Here is a 22,045-nt window from a genome sequence, read left to right on the forward strand (position 1 = left end):
ATCTGTGAGGGTCCGACCTCTGGACTCTTCCCCAGCCCTGAGAATGAAGGGTCTGCAATAGTGATTTGGCACAGTCTTTGCAACCGGCCCTATTCACTTGCCCAGAGCTGTGCGGGACTGCAGCCCTTTCATTCTTAGGCTTGGTGGTTGGAACAATCATAAAGTGACATATACCCTAGACATATGCCATCATTTTAGAAGACAGGAACACTCCTTTAAGAAGGTGCCATGTCATACTGCACTACTGCAGCAAGAGCTGCTTGCCTAGGCGACTAGCTTGTCACACTGAGTGATCGGGTAAGGACTTTCCCTTTAAGCTGATCATAAAATAAGTGTCTGCTAAGCACACGGCACATCTCAGGGAGGAACAACAGGAGGAGACGGGTTTACCTCCGATCAGTTCCTAGAATAGGTGAATCTGCAGTATGACTGTCTGGCAGTGAAGTGTCTGGGCGGCAGAGGGTGCAGGTACCATGTATGTACTGGCTGCGCAGACTATGGAGTGGCAGCTTCCTGTGCCTCAAACTTGCAGAGCGGCAGGCGTTCTCATTCAGAGCACATCTAAGCAGCCGCCACATCCAGACATATTCACACCCGGAACTAGGAAACTTTCAAGTTAATGACAAGTCAAACAGACAGCAAGTGCCCACGTCAGCAGGCAGGACCGCACACCTGGCTGGCAGGACGCCAGTGCCAGCAACACCTTCTTACAGCTGACTTAGCACTGTCTCAATTCAGGGGGAAAAAAAATTTAACACATCTTATTTGGAAGCTTTGTAGGAAATGCCAAAAATTCAGCCGTGCCCACAGTGATGGGTGCGTCTTATATAAGGGTACACTTAGAGATGTGATAGAAGTAATGCCCACTACATGCACGCTCATTGCCAAGGGGGTGCAATTATATTAGGGCAAAATTTTATATGTTCCCCCCATACCACCATCCTTGATACAGCCATCGAGCCCTAGCTAACTTCTGCCCGTATTACACAAAGCAAACAACCCGGATCTGCCAAAACTCACACTCACACCTGGAATGGGTTGTGTACGGTGACTGGGGGGGTAAAACTGTCCGGTACCCATCCAAGCAACACAGTCACCCTCAAAAGCGAGTACAACCAGTCACTGACCTGTGTGATGACTAGTAACCCAGTCATATCAGACAACTGTGCTGTGAGCAGTCAGCTCTGCTACACCAAGTAAGCAACGGAACAGGTCCCAGAGTACTGGGGGGACTGACAGACGGCTAATCTGAACACTGACATAACCTCTTACAGTACAATCGCCTCTGCTAGACACTGATATAACTAAATACAGTCAATTCTGCCAGACCCCGACCTAACCACTTACAGTACAATCACCTCTGCCAGACCCTGACATTACCACTTACAGTACAATCACCTCTGCCAGACCCTGACATTACCACTTACAGTACAATCACCTCTGCCAGACCCCAACATTACCACTTACAGTACAATCACCTCTGCCAGACCCTGACATTACCACTTACAGTACAATCACCTCTGCCAGACCCTGACATTACCACTTACAGTACAATCGCCTCTGCCAGACCCCAACATTACCACTTACAGTACAATCGCCTCTGCCAGACCCCGACCTAACCACTTACAGTACAATCGCCTCTGCCAGACCCAGACATTACCACTTACAGTACAATCACCTCTGCCAGACCCCGACCTAACCACTTACAGTACAATCACCTCTGCCAGACCCCAACCTAACCACTTACAGTACAATCACCTCTGCCAGACCCCGACCTAACCACTTACAGTACAATCACCTCTGCCAGACCCCGACCTAACCACTTACAGTACAATCGGCTCTGCCAGACCCCGACATTACCACTTACAGTACAATCGCCTCTGCCAGACCCCGACATTACCACTTACAGTACAATCGCCTCTGCCAGACCCCGACATTACTACTTACAGTACAATTGCCTCTGCCAGACCCCGACATTACCACTTACAGTACAATTGCCTCTGCCAGACCCCGACATTACCACTTACAGTACAATCACCTCTGCCAGATCCCGACGTTACCACTTACAGTACAATCGCCTCTGCCAGACCCCGACCTAACCACTTACAGTACAATCGCCTCTGCCAGACACTGACATAACTAAGTACAGTCACCTCGGTCTGCTGGACACTGACAGATTACAGTCGCCTCTGTAGGTTACTGACATAACTATTACAGTTTCCTCTGGCAGACAGTGACATAACCACATACACTCAGATATACCGAACACGATGTGTGACAAGGGTCATATTCATGAACAATACACATCTTAGACAACCTACGCACCGTTGTGAATGATTTTGTCATTCCAACAGCTGTAGAAATAAATTACAACCATAAAAATTTTTAACCACGTCTGGGCGGATTTCAGCTGTCAGTAATGATTCAGAGCCCCAGATACACTGATCATGGAGTGAAAATCTGAGTGTCAGCTCTGTGGACATTCACAGGTCCAGCGCCACTCACAGGTTACAAGTACAGGTCCAGCACCACTCAGGTACAAGTACAGGTCCAGCACCACTCACAGGTACAAGTACAGGTCCAGCACCACTCACAGGTACAAGTACAGGTCCAGCGACACTCACAGGTACAAGTACAGGTCCAGCAACACTCACAGATTACAAGTACAGGTCCAGCAACACTCACAGGTTACAAGTACAGGTCCAGCACCACTCACAGGTACAAGTACAGGTCCAGCACCACTCACAGGTACAAGTACAGGTCCAGCACCACTCACAGGTACAAGTACAGGTCCAGCACCACTCACAGGTACAAGTACAGGTCCAGCACCACTCACAGGTACAAGTACAGGTCCAGCGACACTCACAGGTACAAGTACAGGTCCAGCAACACTCACAGATTACAAGTACAGGTCCAGTGCCACTCACAGGTTACAAGTACAGGTCCAGCAACACTCACAGATTACAAGTACAGGTCCAGTGCCACTCACAGGTTACAAGTACAGGTCCAGTGCCACTCACAGGTTACAAGTACAGGTCCAGCGCCACTCACAGGTACAAGTACAGGTCCAGCAACACTCACAGATTACAAGTACAGGTCCAGTGCCACTCACAGGTACAAGTACAGGTCCAGCGCCACTCACAGGTACAAGTACAGGTCCAGCGACACTCACAGGTACAAGTACAGGTCCAGCAACACTCACAGATTACAAGTACAGGTCCAGTGCCACTCACAGGTTACAAGTACAGGTCCAGCGCCACTCACAGGTACAGGTCCAGCGCCACTCACAGGTTACATGTACAGGTCCAGTGACACTCACAGGTTACATGTACAGGTCAAGCGCCACTCACGGGTTACAAGTACAGGTCCAGCAACACTCACAGGTACAAGTACAGGTGCAGAACCACTGACAGGTACAAGTACAGGTGCAGATCTAGGTCCAGAACCACTGACAGGTACAAGTACTAGTTCAGAACCACTGACAGGTACAAGCACAGGTTTATTGCCACTCACAGGTACAAGTACAGGTCTAGCAACGCACACAGGTTACAAGTACAGGTCCAGAACCACTGACAGGTACAGGTCTAGCGCCACTCACAGGTTACAAGTACAGGTACTAGTACAGGTTCAGAACCTCTCACAGATACTAGTACAGGTCTAGCGCCACTGACAGGTTACAAGTACAGGTGCAGATCTAGGTCCAGAACCACTGATAGGTACAAGTACTAGTTCAGAACCACTGACAGGTACAAGCACAGGTTTATTGCCACTCACAGGTACAAGTACAGGTCTAGCAACGCTCACAGGTTACAAGTACAGGTCCAGAACCACTGACAGGTACACGTCTAGCGTCACTCACAGGTACAAGTACAGGTCCAGTGCCACTCACGGGTTACAAGTAAAGGTGCAGAACCACTGACAGGTACAAGTACAGGTACAGATCTAGGTCCAGAACCACTGACAGGTACAAGCACAGGTTTATTGCCACTCACAGGTACAAGTACAGGTCTAGCGCCACTCACAGGTACAAGTACAGGTACAGGTACTAGTACAGGTTCAGAACCTCTCACAGATACTAGTACAGGTCCAGAAGCACTGACAGGTACAGGAACAGGTTTATTGCCACTCACAGGTACAAGTACAGGTCTAGCATCACTCACAGGTTACAAGTACAGGTTCAGAACCTCTCACAGGTACAAGTACAGGTCCAGAAGCACTGACAGGTACAGGTCTAGCGCCACTCACAGGTTACAAGTACAGGTACTAGTCCAGGTCCAGTGCTCTCACACACAATCCCTCACTAGCACTCTGCACAGGACACTGCACTCACTTGTATGGGACACTGCCAGGTGAGTGAAGTTACCATGGAGACACAGAGTGGCACTTACCTGGCCGTCCCCGTTGCTGCCGCCCCCTGCGCCCTCCAGCAGCTTCTCCCTGTACAGAGACCACAGACCCACGTTGGGCAGGAAGAGCAGGGCGGCCAGCCCCAGCCCCACCGCCTGCAAAAGCCGCTTCTGTTTCCGCCGCATGGGAAGAAGCCCACGCCCTGCTACCAAACTCCGCACCGACAGCCCCGGACACCGAGCCAGCCACAGCCGGGCAGCGCTACATGCACTGAGCCTCCACCACCGCCGCCGCTGCCGGGAGAGGGGGCGGGGACACGCTGCGCACTCCCGCTACCTCTCAGCAAGCGCGCCCGAGGCTGGACACCGAGTATGTGAGAAGCGAGCAGTGACCGTGCCGGCCGCTAGAGGGCAGAGTGAGGCGACAACCTGTGGCTGCCTGTGCTGAGGAACTACAGAGCCCAGCAGATGAATGGAGAATGGCAGCGACTGTTATATTCTAGAGCTCAGAACAGCAACTCAACTGCTATGTGTGAATATATCCTTGGACAGGGGTTTTCTATCATAAAGGAAAGAACACACAAGATTGAAATGCTACAGGAATAAAAAAAAAAAAAATCGCCAAATGGGAGATTTCTGTTGCAGATTCTGAGGGCGAGATCACACTTTGCAGAAAAGCTGGGTGTTTTGTTGCAGTTTTTGTGGAATTGTTTAAGCCGAGATATCTTTTCTATAAGGTGTGGCCAAGTGAGGAAACGCTGCAAAGTTTCTGTAGTTTTTGTAAAAACGCAGTGTTGCGGCCGTGGCAAAAAAAAATGCTGCATTTTACAGTAAAGTGTATGAGGTTCTGACTAATCCCATCCACACATTGCAGAAAAAATTCTGCTTGTGTTTTTGGGAATCACAGCATGTCCATCATACCTATGGAAACGCCAGCATTTTACATATAGATATAATAGGTGCAGAAAGTCCGCACAGGAAACGCGTTGGGATACGCGGTCACATGGCCTGATCGCAGCTCAATCCTATTCAAGTGAATGTGCAGAGCTGCAGTACCAAGCACAGCCACTATACAATATGCAGCGCTGTGCTTGGTTAGTATTGAGGAGGCTGCAGCACTTCCACGAGCGCTGCGGCCTCTTCAAACAGCTGATCAGCCGGGGGCCTGGGTTATTTGACCCCTACCAGTGTTTAATTGAATTAATCAGTCCTGCAAAACCCCTTTAGGCCGAATTCCATTCTGACCTTGCAGAAATATACACGGAGCAGACATCGTTGCAGTTTTGGAAATCACAGCATGTCAATTATACCTGCAGAAACGCCAGCGGTTTCCCTATAGGTATTATGGAAGCAGAAAGTCTGCACAGGTGTCCTTTCAATGAAAAGCACTGCGGGGAAAAACGTGAAGCGTTGTAGTGGCGGTTTTTCCACAGTACTTCCCGCTCCATGGGGGCCTAGCATTAAAGTCCACAGCACAGGTCAGTTTCTGCTGCAGATTTTTTTCTGCAGAGTGTGGATGGGATATGGAAAATATCTCATCCACGTTGCAGGGAAGGTAAATGCTTCTCCTTTGAGTTTCTGCAGCATTAAAAACACAGCGTGTCCACTTCCAGTTTGGGTTCACCTAAAGTCTCATAGGGTCCCATAGGTGACAGGATGTTGGTATTGCCTAGCATGTCCTGGAGATGGTGACCTGATGGCGGTGACTGTCACTGGGGCTGATGGTACCTACGGCAGGATTTCTTTGCGGGTTGTTGCATAGACGCTGTGACCTCAGCTCTGGAAGGTCTGCGGGGCTGTGAGACATGGCAGCCTGGAGGGGAGCCAAGGTAGTTTGGGCTGTGGGAGACTGGAGCTGGGTCTAGGAGTGGCTATGTGAGATGTCAGCCTGGGAAAGATTTTTGTCCGGGGCATAGCTAGTGCCTGCCTGATCTGTGTTCAGCCATGTTCAGACAACTGTGCTGATTCTTGGATGTTTTTCACGACTAATTTGCATGCCATTTGGGATCCATTCACATCTGATACATTACAAACATAGTGCTCCAAGCTTAGGGGGCAATCACACTTGCGCCCGTGTCCGCCCTGTTCCATTATGCTGGGTTTCCGTCCTCAGCCCTGGTGAAACTGGACAAGGGACGACTACCTGTTGATCAGCTTTAAAACCTATTCATTTGAATAGGTTTTAAAAGCGAACCGCCGGTGTCCGCTTGCGGCCTCTCTGAGGGGGTAACCGTTTTTTTTGGCTGGACACAAAGTCGGACATGCAGGACTTTGTGTCCGGCTGAAAAAAAACGCTTTCCCTGCATGCGGGCACCGCCGGTTTGCTTTTAAAACTCATTCAAGTGAATGGGTTTTAAAGCTCACCACCAGGTAGCTGTCCTCTGTCCAGTTTCCCCGGGGCTGAGGTCGGGAACCCGGCGGAATGGCACAGGGCGGACACGGGCGCAAGTCTGAACATCCCCTTAGCCTGCATTCACACAACAGAACCCTGCACAAGCACTTTTTCACAACCAAGTTCAGACCCGAGGGTAATATGATTTCACTGATCTCTCATAGACATGGGATCCATGAATCCAGCCTGAAAAATGACGTTCCTCAGCTCATCCACATGGACCATTAGAACAACAGTCGAATGAATAACTCCATTAAAGACTATGGGGCTATGTGCTGGCCTCTCATACAAGGGGTAACACATGGCCGATGAACCCTGGCGTCTGAATAAGCCCGTATCCTATTTATTCACAGATCACAGACTACACATGACTGAGGCCAGATTCACACTAGCGCTCAGTCTCCTTTCAGGGATTTCGTTCCTCATTCTGCAATTTTCAGGCAGAAACCTGGCGGACCCCATTATAGTCTATGGGATCCGTGGGTTTAAGTGGGTGACCACTTTTCAAGCGAATTGGGTCTCCAAACACTAGTGTGAACCTAGTGTGAGAAATTCAGCTGTCTGAATAGTTCCTGGATAGGAGTGAAAGAGGGGTTGGCTGGGGAGGGGGGGTGGTCTCAAGAATAGATTTGGGTGTGGAGAGTGACCTTCCTCCTGATGATAGTCTTGTTATGTAAGATATTCTATTGACTGAAGAGGTCAACGTCCAAGTACTACCGTGTTTTCCCGAAAGTAGGACACCCCCGAAAGTAAGGCATGTGAGGGGTTTCTGTTGATTTGCCTAATATAAGGCCCCCCCCCAGGGGTGAACCATTTGTTTCTGCCGCCTGAGGCAGACGTCAGAAAGCCGCCCCGTCAGCTAGTCCTGGACTGGCTTAGGTCTGCAAAAATGCCGCCCTCCCCGGGGCCCTGGCATAGCGCCGTCTGAAGCGGTCGCTTCAGGTCGCCTCATGGGAGGTGCGGCACTGCCCCCCCCGAAAATAAGACGTGCACAAAAATCTTTGATGCCTCTGCTGTGGTATCCACCATCCCTGATGCTGTAGGATAAGCTCTCCCAGCTCATCCCAGAGGCAGCAGCCAGCATACAGCAGAGGCAGCAGCTGGCTTTACTGTGCACACGGAGCACAGAGCACGGCATCCAGCCGGCTGCAATGCCAGTGAAGTGAGGCTCTCCAGCACAACCGCTGGAAGCATCGCTAAGCCCCACCTGCCGGTTCTGGGACGAACAGCAGCACCAGCGCTGCTATGAAGATGGGAAAGGTAAGTAGGATACCTTCCCCCCCTCCCCTACACTACCTACAACCAGCAGTCATGCCGGCGCTCCCCTAAGGAAGTGTCGGCATAACTGCCGGTTGTCATAAAGACATCCCCTGAAAGTAAGACAGGTCCTATATTTAGGTCAACAATTTAATATAAGACACTGTCTTATTCTTGTGCTTCCCTCCGGTCTCAGGCACTGCTGCAGACTATGTTGGTGCTGTTGCTGCTCAGCCAGGAAGAAGTTCACAAACATGGAGAGGTATATACGTGGGACATTTGGGAGATTTGTCAGCCAGTTTGGGATTTTAGTTTAAATGAAATCTATGGCTCTCTGAGAGTATGGTGCAACCAACTGGCTACAACAGTTATATACAGTATGTATATATACTGTCGGCTTTCACGATCTGTGCCCCAGGTGAAGAGCTATTGGTGCCGGTACTGTAGCTCTTCACCGTCAGAAGGGCATTCCTGACAGTCAGTCAGGTACATCCTTCTCCACAGCAGCGCCTATCGCGCTGTACAGTGTGAGCGAGGAGGAACGCTCCTGAGTGTATTTGTCCATAGATGAGTATTGGGGGGGGTATTTGGGGGGGGGGGTTCCTCCCCGCTCTCACAGTACAGCGCTATAGGCACTGCTGTGAGGAAGGGCGTTCCCGACTGACAATTAGGAATGCCCTTCTGACGGTGAAGAGCTACGGTACCGGCACCAATAGTTTGGGCACAGATTGTGAAAGCCGATGTTCTAGCTTTCTACCGGTATATAAAATCACACGTGCCCCAAGTGATGAAAGGTCCTCTTTAATGTCCACACCAGGGATCCCATATGCAGATCACCAGAATGCTGCCGACCCTTCACGCCATATAGTGACATCCATATAAATGGTGGTGTGCCCTATTCACTTTTATAGGCTGAGCCGCAGTAGCAGACACATCCCTATACAGTGAACCCTTCTTGGAACATTCATTCCCAATCTTTGCCTGCCAAGGCAGCGGCTTATCATTTGGTCAATGATGAGCCATGTTGTGATGCCATACTGTCAGCTGTGTTGCCAGTCCGGATACCTCTGACACATATTATAAGTGGGGGCTGTTATACATTTAGCACTGGGGCTATTGGAGCTTCTGACTACGGAACGCAAGACACCATCAAGGTACAAGTACAAGGCCTAAACTTCAGCGGGTACAATCTTCCATTGGTTGGGAGAGTTTCCTGATCCCTCAGATGTAAGGCTCCGTTCTATGCTACTATACAGGCATACAATGAAACACTGTGGGGCCGATTTGACAGGCATTAGGAACTAGTGTATAATGGTGTACCATTATAACTCATACTGGAGTTGGCGAGAGTTATAAATATTACAGGCTGAGACGCTTATTCACACAATGTGAGGTTCAAAAAGGGGGTTGTGGCATACGTTGGGCGCAAGAAAGGTCATGGCACACTGGCATAGAGGGAATGATAAATTTCCCCCATTGCCTTTTGGATTATCAGGTACCAATTTTGTATATAATGCATGCCTCTGTACATGCTTTCCATACAGTAAGAAGGTTTTCCAGGCAAAAACTGCATTTTCAAAAAAGTTCTATTAGTGTTATTAATAGGTTAATAAGTGCACCAAAATACCTTTAAAGTGATTTCCGGGTTCTCTGAGAGCTCCTGGCATCCTCTTTATTTGTTTACATCTGCATCTTCCTGTTCTGTGCCTTTACAACAACTCTCATGATTCCTTAGGCTGCACTAAGCTGACTCATTATCTCTCCCTTTCTCACTCACTACCCCTCCCTTTCTCACTCACTACCACTCCTTTTCTCACTCACTACCACTCCTTTTCTCACTCACTTCCACTCCTTTTCTCACTCACTTCCCCTCTTTCTCACTCACTACCTCTTCCTTTCTCACTCACTACCTCTCCCTTTCTCACTCACTATCTCTCCCTTTCTCACTCACTCACTCCCCCTCTCTTTCTCACTCACTACCCCTCCCTTTCTCACTCACTACCCATCTCCTTCTCACTCACTACCCCTCCCTTTCTCACTCACTCCCCCTCTCTTTCTCACTCACTACCACTCCTTTTCTCACTCACTACCTCTCCCTTTCTCACTCACTCCTCCTCTCTTCCTCACTCACTGCCCCTCCCTTTCTCACTCACTACCTCTCTCTTTCTCACTCACTACCCCTCCGATTCTCACTCACTACCTCTCCCTTTTTTATCTTAGCCAATGAAATAATTTGTTTAAAATATATCTCTTTTGTGTATGCACACATCCTAAGCTCTATAACATATCCCCTATATTGTGCCGACATTATTCTATTTTAGCGCTTTATTGCGCACATGTGGGCGGCCAACACACATTATGAAGAGGAGTTGCCAGTTGCCGAAAGCAAGAAGTGACATCCCTTGCCTTGAGCCTAGTGACCGGATGGAAGGCCATGTAAGTATGAGGGATAGGTGGGCGGTGAGTGTTCCCCATCTGGTGACGTCCTGTGCCCAAAAAAAGATCTAGTATAAGTCCATGCAATATCAAATGTGCGCCTGGGGTGGTCATGTGACATATCTGCAAAACAGGAAACTGGAGCAAATTACAGAGTGCAAGTAAATTACAAAGTTGGACGGTGGGGGAAGATCTTATTTTATTGTTTTATTCTGGACAAGCCCTTTAAAGCTACACACACATCTGCACCGGACTCTCTGTTAAAGTTTTCATCACAGTGTATGTCTGAAAATCCATGGAGACCCCATTATAGAGAAAGGAGTCCGTCATACTCCACGTGTTACCATTATTTTAGAGGTCCACCTCCTCATTTGTTTCATCCTCCAATGGACCAGAACAACAGAGAGGCAATGCCAGTGTAAAGCTAGTATAAAAAACCTAACCTGCCAACTGCTAAAACAATCCTCTTTTGGCATGCATAGGGTAAATGGGGCCCTATAGATACATTTGACGTATTTGCTGGAGCTTTGCCAGCTCATATACTGAATGTGATGTAAATGCAGACCTAAGGGCAAGTGATGAAAAGCGAGATAACAAGTAAATTTTCTGCAGCATCTTTATTAGGCGGTGTAATTGTACATAGACTCCTCTCTGGTCATTATACCGTCTATACTAAGCTGCTCTTTTGTTCTGCTCCCGTCTCCTGTGCCTGATCTGTAAAACCTCTATCTTGTAATCTCTGCCTCTGCGCATATTGATATATTGATGTCTTTCCTTCCTGAACATAATCGCTTGACTCTAGTAAATTGGTCCATAGAAATGGTACCTGTCAATCCCACAATTAACTGTGCTAAGAATAGACGCAAAGAAATTAGATGTTCATTCCTTCCCTCAATGTTATCATAGTGATGGGGCAATCACTCATAGAAACTTAGCAGGCGGGCGGCCGTCTCAAGAATTAGATGATGGCTACTAAAATCTTAGACCCATTTTATTTTATTTCACTTTCATGTTTTACGGGTTTTTTCTGCTACCTTCTCCAAGAATATTCAACTACCACCACATGACAGAAATAAACAACATAACTGAGTTTTGTATGTCATTTCCGTAGATTTTGAAAAAATAATTGATATGCAAATGAGGCACTTGGTGCACTAGGGGCGGGCCTTCAGCTCCAGACTCTCAGCTCTTGTTGCTCAAGTAGGATGGGTAATGTCATAGAAGTGGGAGGATCAACTGTGACTACATGGGATGGCACAGGTAGGAGTCTGAGTGGCAATATTAGTGCTCCAGGGAGATGAAGGCCCGCCTACAGTGCACAAAATGCCTTATTTGCATAACATTTCAAAGTTGTTTTTCTCAAAATCTACAAAAGTGACATAAATAGCAAAGATATAATGTTTAACACTGTAACATGGTGGTGGCAGATGAATATGGTTGGGAGAGGTGGTAGACAACCTTTAAGGAAAATCTATATTTAAAGGGTCTTGTCTATGATTTTTTATTTGTGGGGACTGATCTGGGAGTTTTTATATATTTAGGGGACTGGTCTGGGGTTTGTAGTTTTTAGAAGGACTGATGTGACAGAAATTTGATCCCTGGTTTTCACCCATTAACCCCCTATACAGAGATCTAGTCTTTGCTGCAGGGAACCAAGAAGTCCCAGTCTAGTGGCCGCTGACCCAGGTCGAGAGACTGTGGTGCATGGCCAGGCAAGGTCGGGGTAGGCATGGTTTGTTCATCACAGTTAACAAGCCAAAGGTCAGAGCAGGTGACACAGATTCAATATGGAAATTAGGCTGAGGTCAAGGTGGGCAGAACAGGTCCATAGTCAGGTAAGAAGTAGAGATCAGACCAGGGGCAATCAGAGTGACAGTAACAGAATATATGGGAACTAGCAAGCTAGAAAATTAGTTGCTCAGGCCCCTCTGAGTATGGTAAGGTACCTTAAAGGGGTATTCCCACGAAGCATACTCACCAGTCTTCACTGCTGTAAAATCTTCTTTCTTCTTGGTTTCTTGCATCATTTGGTGGGCGGGGTTTCACATGCAACCTGCCGTTTAGCTCCGCCCACCCATATTGTACTATGAAGTACAGGCAGCAGCAACTCCATTCTGTGTTACATACACAGACTGCCTGTCTCTGCCATAATGAACACAATTGAATTAGCTAGCCTGATAACTGGGAGAACAGAAGAAATGAAAGCAGCTCCTCTCCTCTATCTGAGAGCAGGAAGCTAGGTCACATGGTGTAGACACAGGAATAGCTAGATACACAGGCTGGCTCCCGTGCACTTAGCCCCTCCTCCCTCCCCCCTGAGAGCAGCAGATACATCACTTGACTCATGAGCAGATAAGTCAAGGGCTGTGTCAACAATGAGTTGAATAAAGTAAGATAGTGGACAAACAAAGCAGATTTACTGAAGCAGTGTATTTCGGAAAAGTCTTAGGCAGCATTCACACTGAGTAACGCTGGCGTTTTTTGTGCTTATTTTGGCACGTAGCGCCGCGTAAATGCCGCGTTTGCACCGCGCTATTTTGTGGTCGCGTTGTTCGGCGCAAACGCGGTGTTTACGCGGCGCTACGTGCCAAAATAAGCACAAAAAACGCCAGCGTTACTCAGTGTGAATGCTGCCTTACATCCACATTAACAAGCAGTATAGATAGGATCCTTGTGATGGGACAACCCCTTTAAGTAGCTCACAGATGTATGGGACTGACTGGGAACAGACTACAGGATTTAATAGCTTCTAATATATAACTGTGGCACAAGCTAGGTAGGGGCCCATTTACAGATTTTGCTTTGGGGCGCATGAGCTTCACGTTACGCCCCTGGGATTAGGTTTATAAAGAAATTCGTCAGCATAAGACTTTGGACCAATTTAGAGATGGTTGTAAAGGATAGACATTTACGTTATGGTGGTCATGGATACTGGAATCTGCCTCACCCTACTTTATAGAGTTATAAATGGCACAGGGACCTGAGCTTACCCTGACTATACACATTAGATTAGTCATCGGCTGAGGGTGCGGGTGCATGTCGATGGGAGAGAGATTCATTTGAAGGGTTTTTAGTTAATATTCCACAGTACGAGTGACTAGACATGGACCACTTATAGATGCAAATCTAGAATTAAAGGCTGTTGTGGAATAATAAAGTCTTAAAGCACTAGACACATCTCAGACCTTCACTCCAGGTGTCTCATTACGGCTGATTAACCGTAATTTTATGATAGAGCGGAAATCTGCTAAAAATAAACAATCAAGAAACGAGGAGAAACCGGGAATAACAAAAAAGACAGCTCCTGGACCCCATATACAGGGGGTGACATGAGGCTCCTAGACCCCAATGTCAGATCTGTACTATGACCCCCCGTCATCACTCACTGTTGATGTACTCTCTATAGTTAGGTTATTTCTCATGTACAACACGCAATAGAGGATGTATAATGGACTTATTAGAATACAGAAGGACTGCTAAATCTATATACTTGATACTTGTCTTACCGACTTGTACAATAATATATTCCTTACTGTATTGTATCTAAGTAACATGATCGTGGGCCAAGTGCATTTCTATGGTATATAAAATTACTTGCCAACTCTCCTAGGAGGCTCTCAGAAAATACAAAGTTCTCTCAAAGTCGACATACTGACCTCTCCATTTCCAGGAACCTCCACAGACAACATCTGGACACCAAGCAGAAGGAAACAGAGGAAAGGGAGAGGTTAGTAGCAGGTCTTTAAAGAGGTTGTTAACTTTAGGGTTTGGTCTGGGGTCTGTCAACAAGTAAAAATATTATAATCTGGAAATTGGGGGTCTGATTTGGGGACTGTATAGAGGGGTTTTGTCTGACGTCTGTAAACAGTTGGTTTGGTTTGGAAACTGTATATATGGTGGTCTGGGGTCTGTATATGAGAAGGGAGCGGTCTGGGGGACTGTCAGCAGGTAGTGAATTGTTCTTGGATCTGTAAAGGGGATCTGGTTTGTGGTTATGTATATAGGTCAGGGATCATCTGGGGTCTGTAAACATTTGGTTTGGAATCTATACAGGGGGTCTGTAAATGAGGAGGGACCTGTCTGGGATTGCTATACAGGAGGGGTCTGGTCAGATCTGTATACAGGACAGGCCCTTTCTAAGGTCTGGTCTGGGTTCTGTATATGGGTGGAGAGTCTGACCTGATATCAATGTACAGGAAGATCTGGGGACTGTATAACAAGGAGAGACTTGTCTGAGGACTCTCAACAGGTGTAAACAATGTGCAAACACCAACAACAAAGAAATCACCGCTCAGACCAAAATAAATAGAGATGAGTGAATTGGTAAAATTCAAATTGGTATTCGATCAAATATCAGGCTGTTCGATGTATTCGATTCCAATCGAATAACACGCGGCAAACGCAGTAAAAATTCGTATCCCCTCCCACCTTCCCTGGCGCTTTTTTGCACCAATAACTGTGCAGGGGAGGTGGGACAGGAACTACGACAACGTAGGTCTTGAAAAAAAATTGGAAAAACCCATTGGCTGCCGAAAACATGTGACCTCTGATTCATAAGAATAGTGTCGGCCATCTTTGTCTCGTTTTCGTTTTGGAGTGATAGAGAGCGCTTGTTCTCAGTGTGAGAAACATACAGTGAACCTCTCAATTATGCAGCAGGGGACGTGGGCAAGGACTTGTACGTGGATATCCAGCTGGGTATCCAGTCCACAGTCCAGGTACTGGAGAGGGGCTGCCAGCAGTGCCCCTTGTCAGTAGCATCAGGGGACGTGGGCGAGGACGTGGATATCCAGCTGGGTATCCAGTCCACAGTCCACGTGCTGGAGAGGGGCTGCCAGCACCCAATTCCCTCATCATCCTCCTCCAACCCGAGCCCCTTCACCCTAATGTAATTCTTAAAAAACTTAATTTAAAAAAAAAAATTAATTTTTCATGGATACCCCCCAAGGGCCTGCAAAGAAATTTTTAGGGCTCCCCCCAAGGGCTTGAAAATTAATGTTTTAGGGCTCACCCCCAATGGCCTGAAATCTAATTTTTTAGGGTCACCCCAAGGGCCAAAACATAAAACACTGCTGGTGCATGGCTCAACTCACCTGAAGGTCAAAAAACACTGCTGTTTAAAGGCTCACCTCAAGGGCCAAGAACACTGCTGGTGAATTTTCTTCAGTTCCAAAGGACTCTGTGTTTAGATTTGGCTCAGTCGCAGCTCCAGGACATGCCTTTGAAGGCAAGGTTTCCTTTAGTGGCTCCATCTCCTCAGGATGATGATGATGATGAAGCTTGGTTAAATCTGGTGTCGGAAGGGAAAGTGGTTTCTACATCTAAAGTACTGGAGCATGTTGCTTGGACTATTAACACCTGATCAGAATCTGTAGAGGTAATGTAGAGTCCGATATTAGAGGACCATTACCGGTAGTAGTGGTTGCAGCCAATTCTCCACCTTTGCAGTCCTCTAAATAAAAGTTACCCCCAGGACTTGATGCCAAAATGTTATCCATTTCCCAATCACAATCAAGGTCAATGTCTGGGTCCTCAGTCCAATCCACTGCATCAATCCAACACAATGAGAGTGATGGTTCTGGAACCACCGTTTAAGGGGCTAACACTCTGCTGGTACAAGGCTCAACTCACCCAAAGGGCAAAAAAACACTGCTGGTGCAAGGATGAACTAAGTTAAAGGGCCTAAAACTCTGCTGGTAAAATGCTGAAGTCACCTAAAGGGCCTCAATCTCTGCTGGTAGCTCAGTTTAAGGGCCTGTAACTTAATTTGGAAGGGCTCACGTTAAGGGCCAGAAAAGTGAATTTTGGAAGGTCTTACCACATCACACACACACACACAAACACATACACACACACACACACACACACACAATGACAGTTCAGGGTGGGTACTCTTGGATTTCCCATTGCCTATTACATCTGTGGTTGTCATGGGCAACATGATTTAAAGGGGTGCTTGGTAATGTTTCTTTAGCTTAAAATTTGAGGTTTTGTCCATCCAATTGGGGAGTAAAGAAGGTTTCCAGGTATTTTTCCACTGTCATAGTTAGTTTTTTTTGAGTGTGGAAAGTGTGTAGTTGATAGGCTGTGATGGTGGGGTAAAACTGTGACTTGGGCTTGTTAGATGCCCCCCGGCATGCTTCCCCTGCTGTCCCAGTTGCATTCCAGAGGTGTTGTCCTTATTTGCTGAGGTGTCATAGTGGACTTGGTGACCCTCCTGAGTCGAATTTGGGTTTCCCCTGAAACAAACAGTTTTTCCCCATAGACTATAATGGGTTCGATATTCGTTCGAATAGTCGAATATTGAGAGGCTATTTGAAACGAATAACGAATATCGAATATTTCACTGTTCGCTCATCTCTAAAAATAAATGCAATAGTATGGAAGCACAGAAAAACAGCTCTGGACTGATAAAGGGTTCATGTGGATGAAAATATATTAAATTCCAGCATCATAAAAATAAAATCTAACTTTTAATTCATATAAAAAAATATAAAAAGCAATAAAACATCCAAATAACAAAAATCCATGAAACAACAAAACACAAAGCAGAGTTAGCTGTTTCATGGATCTTTATTATTTGGATTATACAGTGTATATGTTATATGCCAATTATAGTACATCCATTCTGATAGGCCATATTCTGCTCAATTCTTAGTGTGCGGAATGGCAATAGGTGGCAACTTTCTCCACATCAATAATATAGTTCCTACTAATAATCCTTACAAAAAACAATGGGGCTGAAGAAGTCAGGGCCATGTAGGAGTTCAAGGCAAGTCCAAATTAGTACAAATTCAAGACGTTCCCCTGTAATATTAGCATGTACTTGTAGACATCATGGTAATAGGCCCATTAAGTGATTATGATGTCATAACATGTCAGCCATTATAAATTAAGAACATTGTTCCCTGGGTAAAAATAAAGCGAGATGTACTTATCGTGGAATACAAATAAGCGCACTTCTCATTTTAAGACTAATTGGCTGGATCCGAGGTTGCCAAAGGAAGCGTGACTTTTTTTTAATATTATTTTTATCGTCCTCCAAGTGTAGCAAAAAGCGATCATTGTCACATAATGACAAAGAAAGGCTTTTATGGAAATAAAAATCCTCATTTATCACCGTGTTTTTGTCTGCAGAAGTTTTACAATAGGGTGTGTTTTTTTATTTTCTTTAAAGAGGATCTATCTTCTCTCCAGAGTAAATACTTGTATTATCCGTGAAATAACAATTCAGGAGCATTTGGAATGTAAGATTCCTCTGTTATTCCTCATGTCAATGGGGTATGTCACTTCACTCTGAGAAGGAGTTTTTATGCAATATACATATACTATATGGACAAAGGTATTGGGACACAGATAATACACTTAATAGGATAATAGGATCTTTTATAACATCCCATTCTCAATCCATAGATATTATTATGGAGTTGTTCCTCCCTTTCTTCTACTCTTCTGGGAAGGCTTTTTGGGATGTGTCTATGGGTATTTTTGCCCATTAATCCAGAAGCGTAATTCGATATGACTTAGGGGGAAGCAGGATGGCTTCGTTTAGGGAATTAGGTAACTGTTGGGATAGGGTTACATAAGGGATTAAGTTTCTAGCAAGGGTTGAGGATTGGTGATGACATAAAAGGTTAGAGTTCATTGGAAGTACATTACTTCCCAAAGGAGAGGGACAAGAAAAGTTTCCCACCTGACTGGACTGAGGAGACAGGAAGTGAGATCAGTACTTGTGGATTGCCTTGTTGGTCAGGGACAGGGTAAAGGGGCTCCTTGGAGGCAGAAACACCGGATTGGTGCATGAGATAAGTGCTGTGCATTAAATGAGGATTTGTAAGTTATATTGGGGGTTCTTGGGCGGGCATGCCTCCGCATGGCCTTGTGGATGGAAAGATTTATGGTACCCTTGGGTCAGAGGGAGAGGCAAATGGTAATTATAGTGGAATGATGGATACGATACATGTTGGTGATGGAGCCAAGGATTAGTCATTAGGGCTCAGGGGAGTTCCTCTCATATTGCAAGATTGGAAAATGGTGATGGGACAGTGGTGACCTCAAATGCGGATATAGTAACAGCCATGCCCTCCCATTTTAAAGATATCTATGCCTCTAGATCAGGGGTCCTCAAACTTTTTAAACAGTGGGCCAGTTCACTTTAAAGGGATTCTACCATTAAAATCACATTTTTTCTCGATAACACGTAGGAATATATTCTCCTACCTTTAGATGTCTTTCTTAAGGCTATTCCTATGTGTTATTGAGAAAAAATGGAGATGAATGCAACCGTGGGGTGGAGGGGGACACTCAATTTTCAATATCAGGAGGCGTTCACACCTGTGCTTGGTGTCTGGTGTATGCATTCCGTCGGGTTTCCATGTTCTGTCCCAGCGAAACTGGACAGGGGACGGAAACCCGGCAGTCACCTTTAAAACCCATTCAATTTAATGGGTTTGTAAAGGTGACCACCAGTGTCCGTTTTTTTAAGCTGGACACAAAGTCAGACATGCAGGACTTTGTGCTTAAAAAAAAACGGTTTCCCTGCAGACAGGCCACAGGCGGACACTGGTGGTCACCTTTACAAACCCATTCAATTGATCAGGCCACGCAGACATAAGGAGCAGTGCCTCCTGTATCCTCCTTACATCACATACAAGTAGGGTGACAGGAGGACACAGGCGGACACCGGAAGCAGCGCAGGTCGCACAGACATCAGGAGCGGTGCCCTCCAATAGGTAAAGTGAAGCGCACTGTCTCCATGGCCTGGCCCAATATAGTCAACTGTGCCCCTCCGTCACTTCGTCAGTAAGGTCAAGGCCTAGCAACGTGACCTGACCTGACGCAGCCCAAATTACAGTAAGCAAAGCCACTACCGTACTACAGTTTGCTGTGCCGCTCAGCAGTGGTCTCACTAGTCAGGTTTAGTGCCTGCTGCCTTCCTGGACGGACCCTACCTGTGCCCCTGAAGTAAGCAGTATAATATCTTACTGTAAGATAAATAACACCTCAGAGGGTGTTCACACCTGTGCTCGGTGTCTGGTGTATGCATTCCGTCAGGTTTCCATCTTCAGTCCCAGCGAAAGGCTATTCGTCTCTTACCTTTAGACGTGGTCTCCGCGGCACCATTCCTTAGAAATACCAGTTTTAACCGGTATGCAAATGAGTTCTCCGCAGCAATGAGGGCGGGCCCCAGCGCTCAAACGGTGATGGGGGCGTCCCCACTGCTGCCCAAGAGCTCTTTCCAGCGACGTCTCCATCTTCATCTGCAACCCCGCCTCTTCTGTCTTCTTCAGTCGGTCCAACTTCCGACGCCTGCGCAGTACGCTCCTGAATTGAACTACAAGAGCAAGAGCGGCCTTGCTCTTGTAGTTCAATACAGGAGCGTACTGCGCAGGCGTCGGAAGTTGGACCGAGATGGAAGACACAAGAGGCGGGGTTGCAGCTGAAGATGGAGACGTTGCTGGAAAGAGCTCTCGGGCAGCAGTGGGGACGCCCCCATCACTGTTTGAGCGTCCCCGTAAGGCTATTCCGACGTGGTAATTGGAAAAAATGTTGATTTAGTGGTAGAATCCCTTTAAAAATGACTTTTCCCAATGATAGAGCCCCTTGAAGCTAAGGCCTGTTTATTTTGCCAGTTCCTTTTTGTTGCAAAAATAAATGCACAGACTTAGAAACCTGATAAACCTGATTTTGGTGTTTGTCTCTGACTGTCTGGGTCCGCTGCTGCTACCGCTGAGCCTATTCTCCCACAATATAAATAAATATTTTTTTTAAAATAAATTATATATATATATATATATATATATATATATATATATATATATGTTTGTATATATACACATAGTATTCACGCTGTTAACTAGTAAATGAAACAGACATTTCACATAGTTTGTGCCCACGTACCGTGAGCTAAAAAAACCACATTGCAGTGGCAGATTATGATTTAATATATTTTGGCATGGGATTGCAGGAAGGACTTTGATAAATGCACTTTGTCAAGAGAATTAATATATCTTTCCTCCTGTCATCTCCTCCACCAATCAATGCATCTGTTACACTTGTAACTTCGTAAAAATCCAGCCCGCTCCTCCGGTCCTGGGTCCCCGGTGTCAACATCGATGTCTAATGCTCATTTGTCATCCACAGTAAATCTGGTAAGTGTGAATGGACTACGCAGCTTTACTATTATCTCTCCCGTCTATGATGCTATTCTCTCACTTAGTATATAGAAGGTTTATATATATCACCCATAGAAGTTTATAATGTGTTTTTTGCCTTCAGGCTTTCTCCATCAGATAGTACATTACTGTACTACATATGGATACCAGCTGTATGGACCCTGTCCGCCACTGTACAGGTGCTATGCACATGGTGTTGGTATGTACATTGGACCCAAGTCCTATTTAGGCAAATAATATACAAGTATATGAGAAATTTAGCAGCGCATCTTTCTGCAGGTTTCCTTGGGGTTTGACTGTAATGTGTACACAGTCTAGCGGGTGGAAGTAGCGTGAATAATAGGGATAAGCAAACACAGGAAAACAAATTCCCTGCAGCTGCTTTCTGTCGTGCAGAATATAGGTGCTCTTTACACCATGACCGTAGCCCCTCTGCTTTGGATTCCTAGGGAAGCAGAGCCTATTATTTATGCCCCATATTGGTTCGGGTCTAACCACGGACACATAAATTCATCTTAAAGGGAATCTGTCAGGGCGATTTATAACACTACACCACCTACAGGTCCTTATAGACTAGGGGTTTAGTGCCCTGAATTGCCATGTTAAAACGCAATCCGTGGCCACATTAAAAATAAGCTTTATACTTGTTCATAGATGAGCCCAATGACACTAACTCTTCATTGGTGCTTCCAGTACCTGCGCTGTTCTTCAGTGAAGCCAGAGATGTACACTCCAGCTTCACCGTGCATGCGCCAGAGGCCTCTGCTCTTCTTGCTTCACTGAAGAACTTGAACCCGTGCGGGGAGTACAGCCAATAGGTGAGTATAAAGTATTTTTATTACATCTACAGATTGCATTATATTCGGGCACTAAATCCTCGGTTCATAAGGATCTATGGATGGTTTAATGTGCCAAATCGCCCTGTATCGTTCTATTTAAGAAAGAGGGCCTCCTGCTATCCATCTGAATAGACTTATGGTCTGCAACAGGATCTCAGCAAATTGCTGTAGTGCCAGAGGACTGCCAAAGTGTTGGTGCTTAGTGAGGCCATGATGGATGCCACCTGATAGATATCTGTGAAAGACCTTGGATTGTCATGGTTGTGGAGTATGCCAAAAAGTGAGCACATTCATGAGATACTGAAAGGCTTAAAAGGGTGATCCGTTTTGGAAAAAAATGGGCCATGGGCAGGGGATATGTTGAAAAAACAAATGAAGCACTACTTACCACATGTATAGCCTCTCCACTGCAGGGTGTCATCGGAAGAAGCTCGGAATTCAGAATCAGTCGTGTGCATGAACCCTTAAAGAACATACACCTGTGCTCTTTCCCCAGCAAATTTCACCCTGACACTGCACCTGACTGTGTCCATCCTTAGCTACCTAATTGTTATAGACTCCTTGGCCTAACCACAATTTTCCTGACCCTTTGGTGCTCCA

The 22,045-nt window shown here is 46.3% G+C and overlaps 1 protein-coding gene across 1 annotated transcript in view; it reads right to left on the minus strand.

Annotated features, from left to right (window-relative positions):
• The window catches only part of GALNT10 (polypeptide N-acetylgalactosaminyltransferase 10), a 101,594-nt gene extending 96,954 nt beyond the window's left edge, over positions 1–4,640 (minus strand). The window contains exon 1 of the mRNA XM_075274872.1: positions 4,389–4,640. Within this exon, the coding sequence (XP_075130973.1) occupies positions 4,389–4,532 (144 nt within the window). The 5' untranslated portion in view covers positions 4,533–4,640. The remainder of the gene's footprint in view (positions 1–4,388) is intronic.
• Positions 4,641–22,045: the final 17,405 nt, after the last annotated feature.

Source organism: Leptodactylus fuscus, chromosome 5 (assembly GCF_031893055.1).
Source record: "Leptodactylus fuscus isolate aLepFus1 chromosome 5, aLepFus1.hap2, whole genome shotgun sequence".
Lineage (NCBI taxonomy): Eukaryota > Metazoa > Chordata > Amphibia > Anura > Leptodactylidae > Leptodactylus > Leptodactylus fuscus.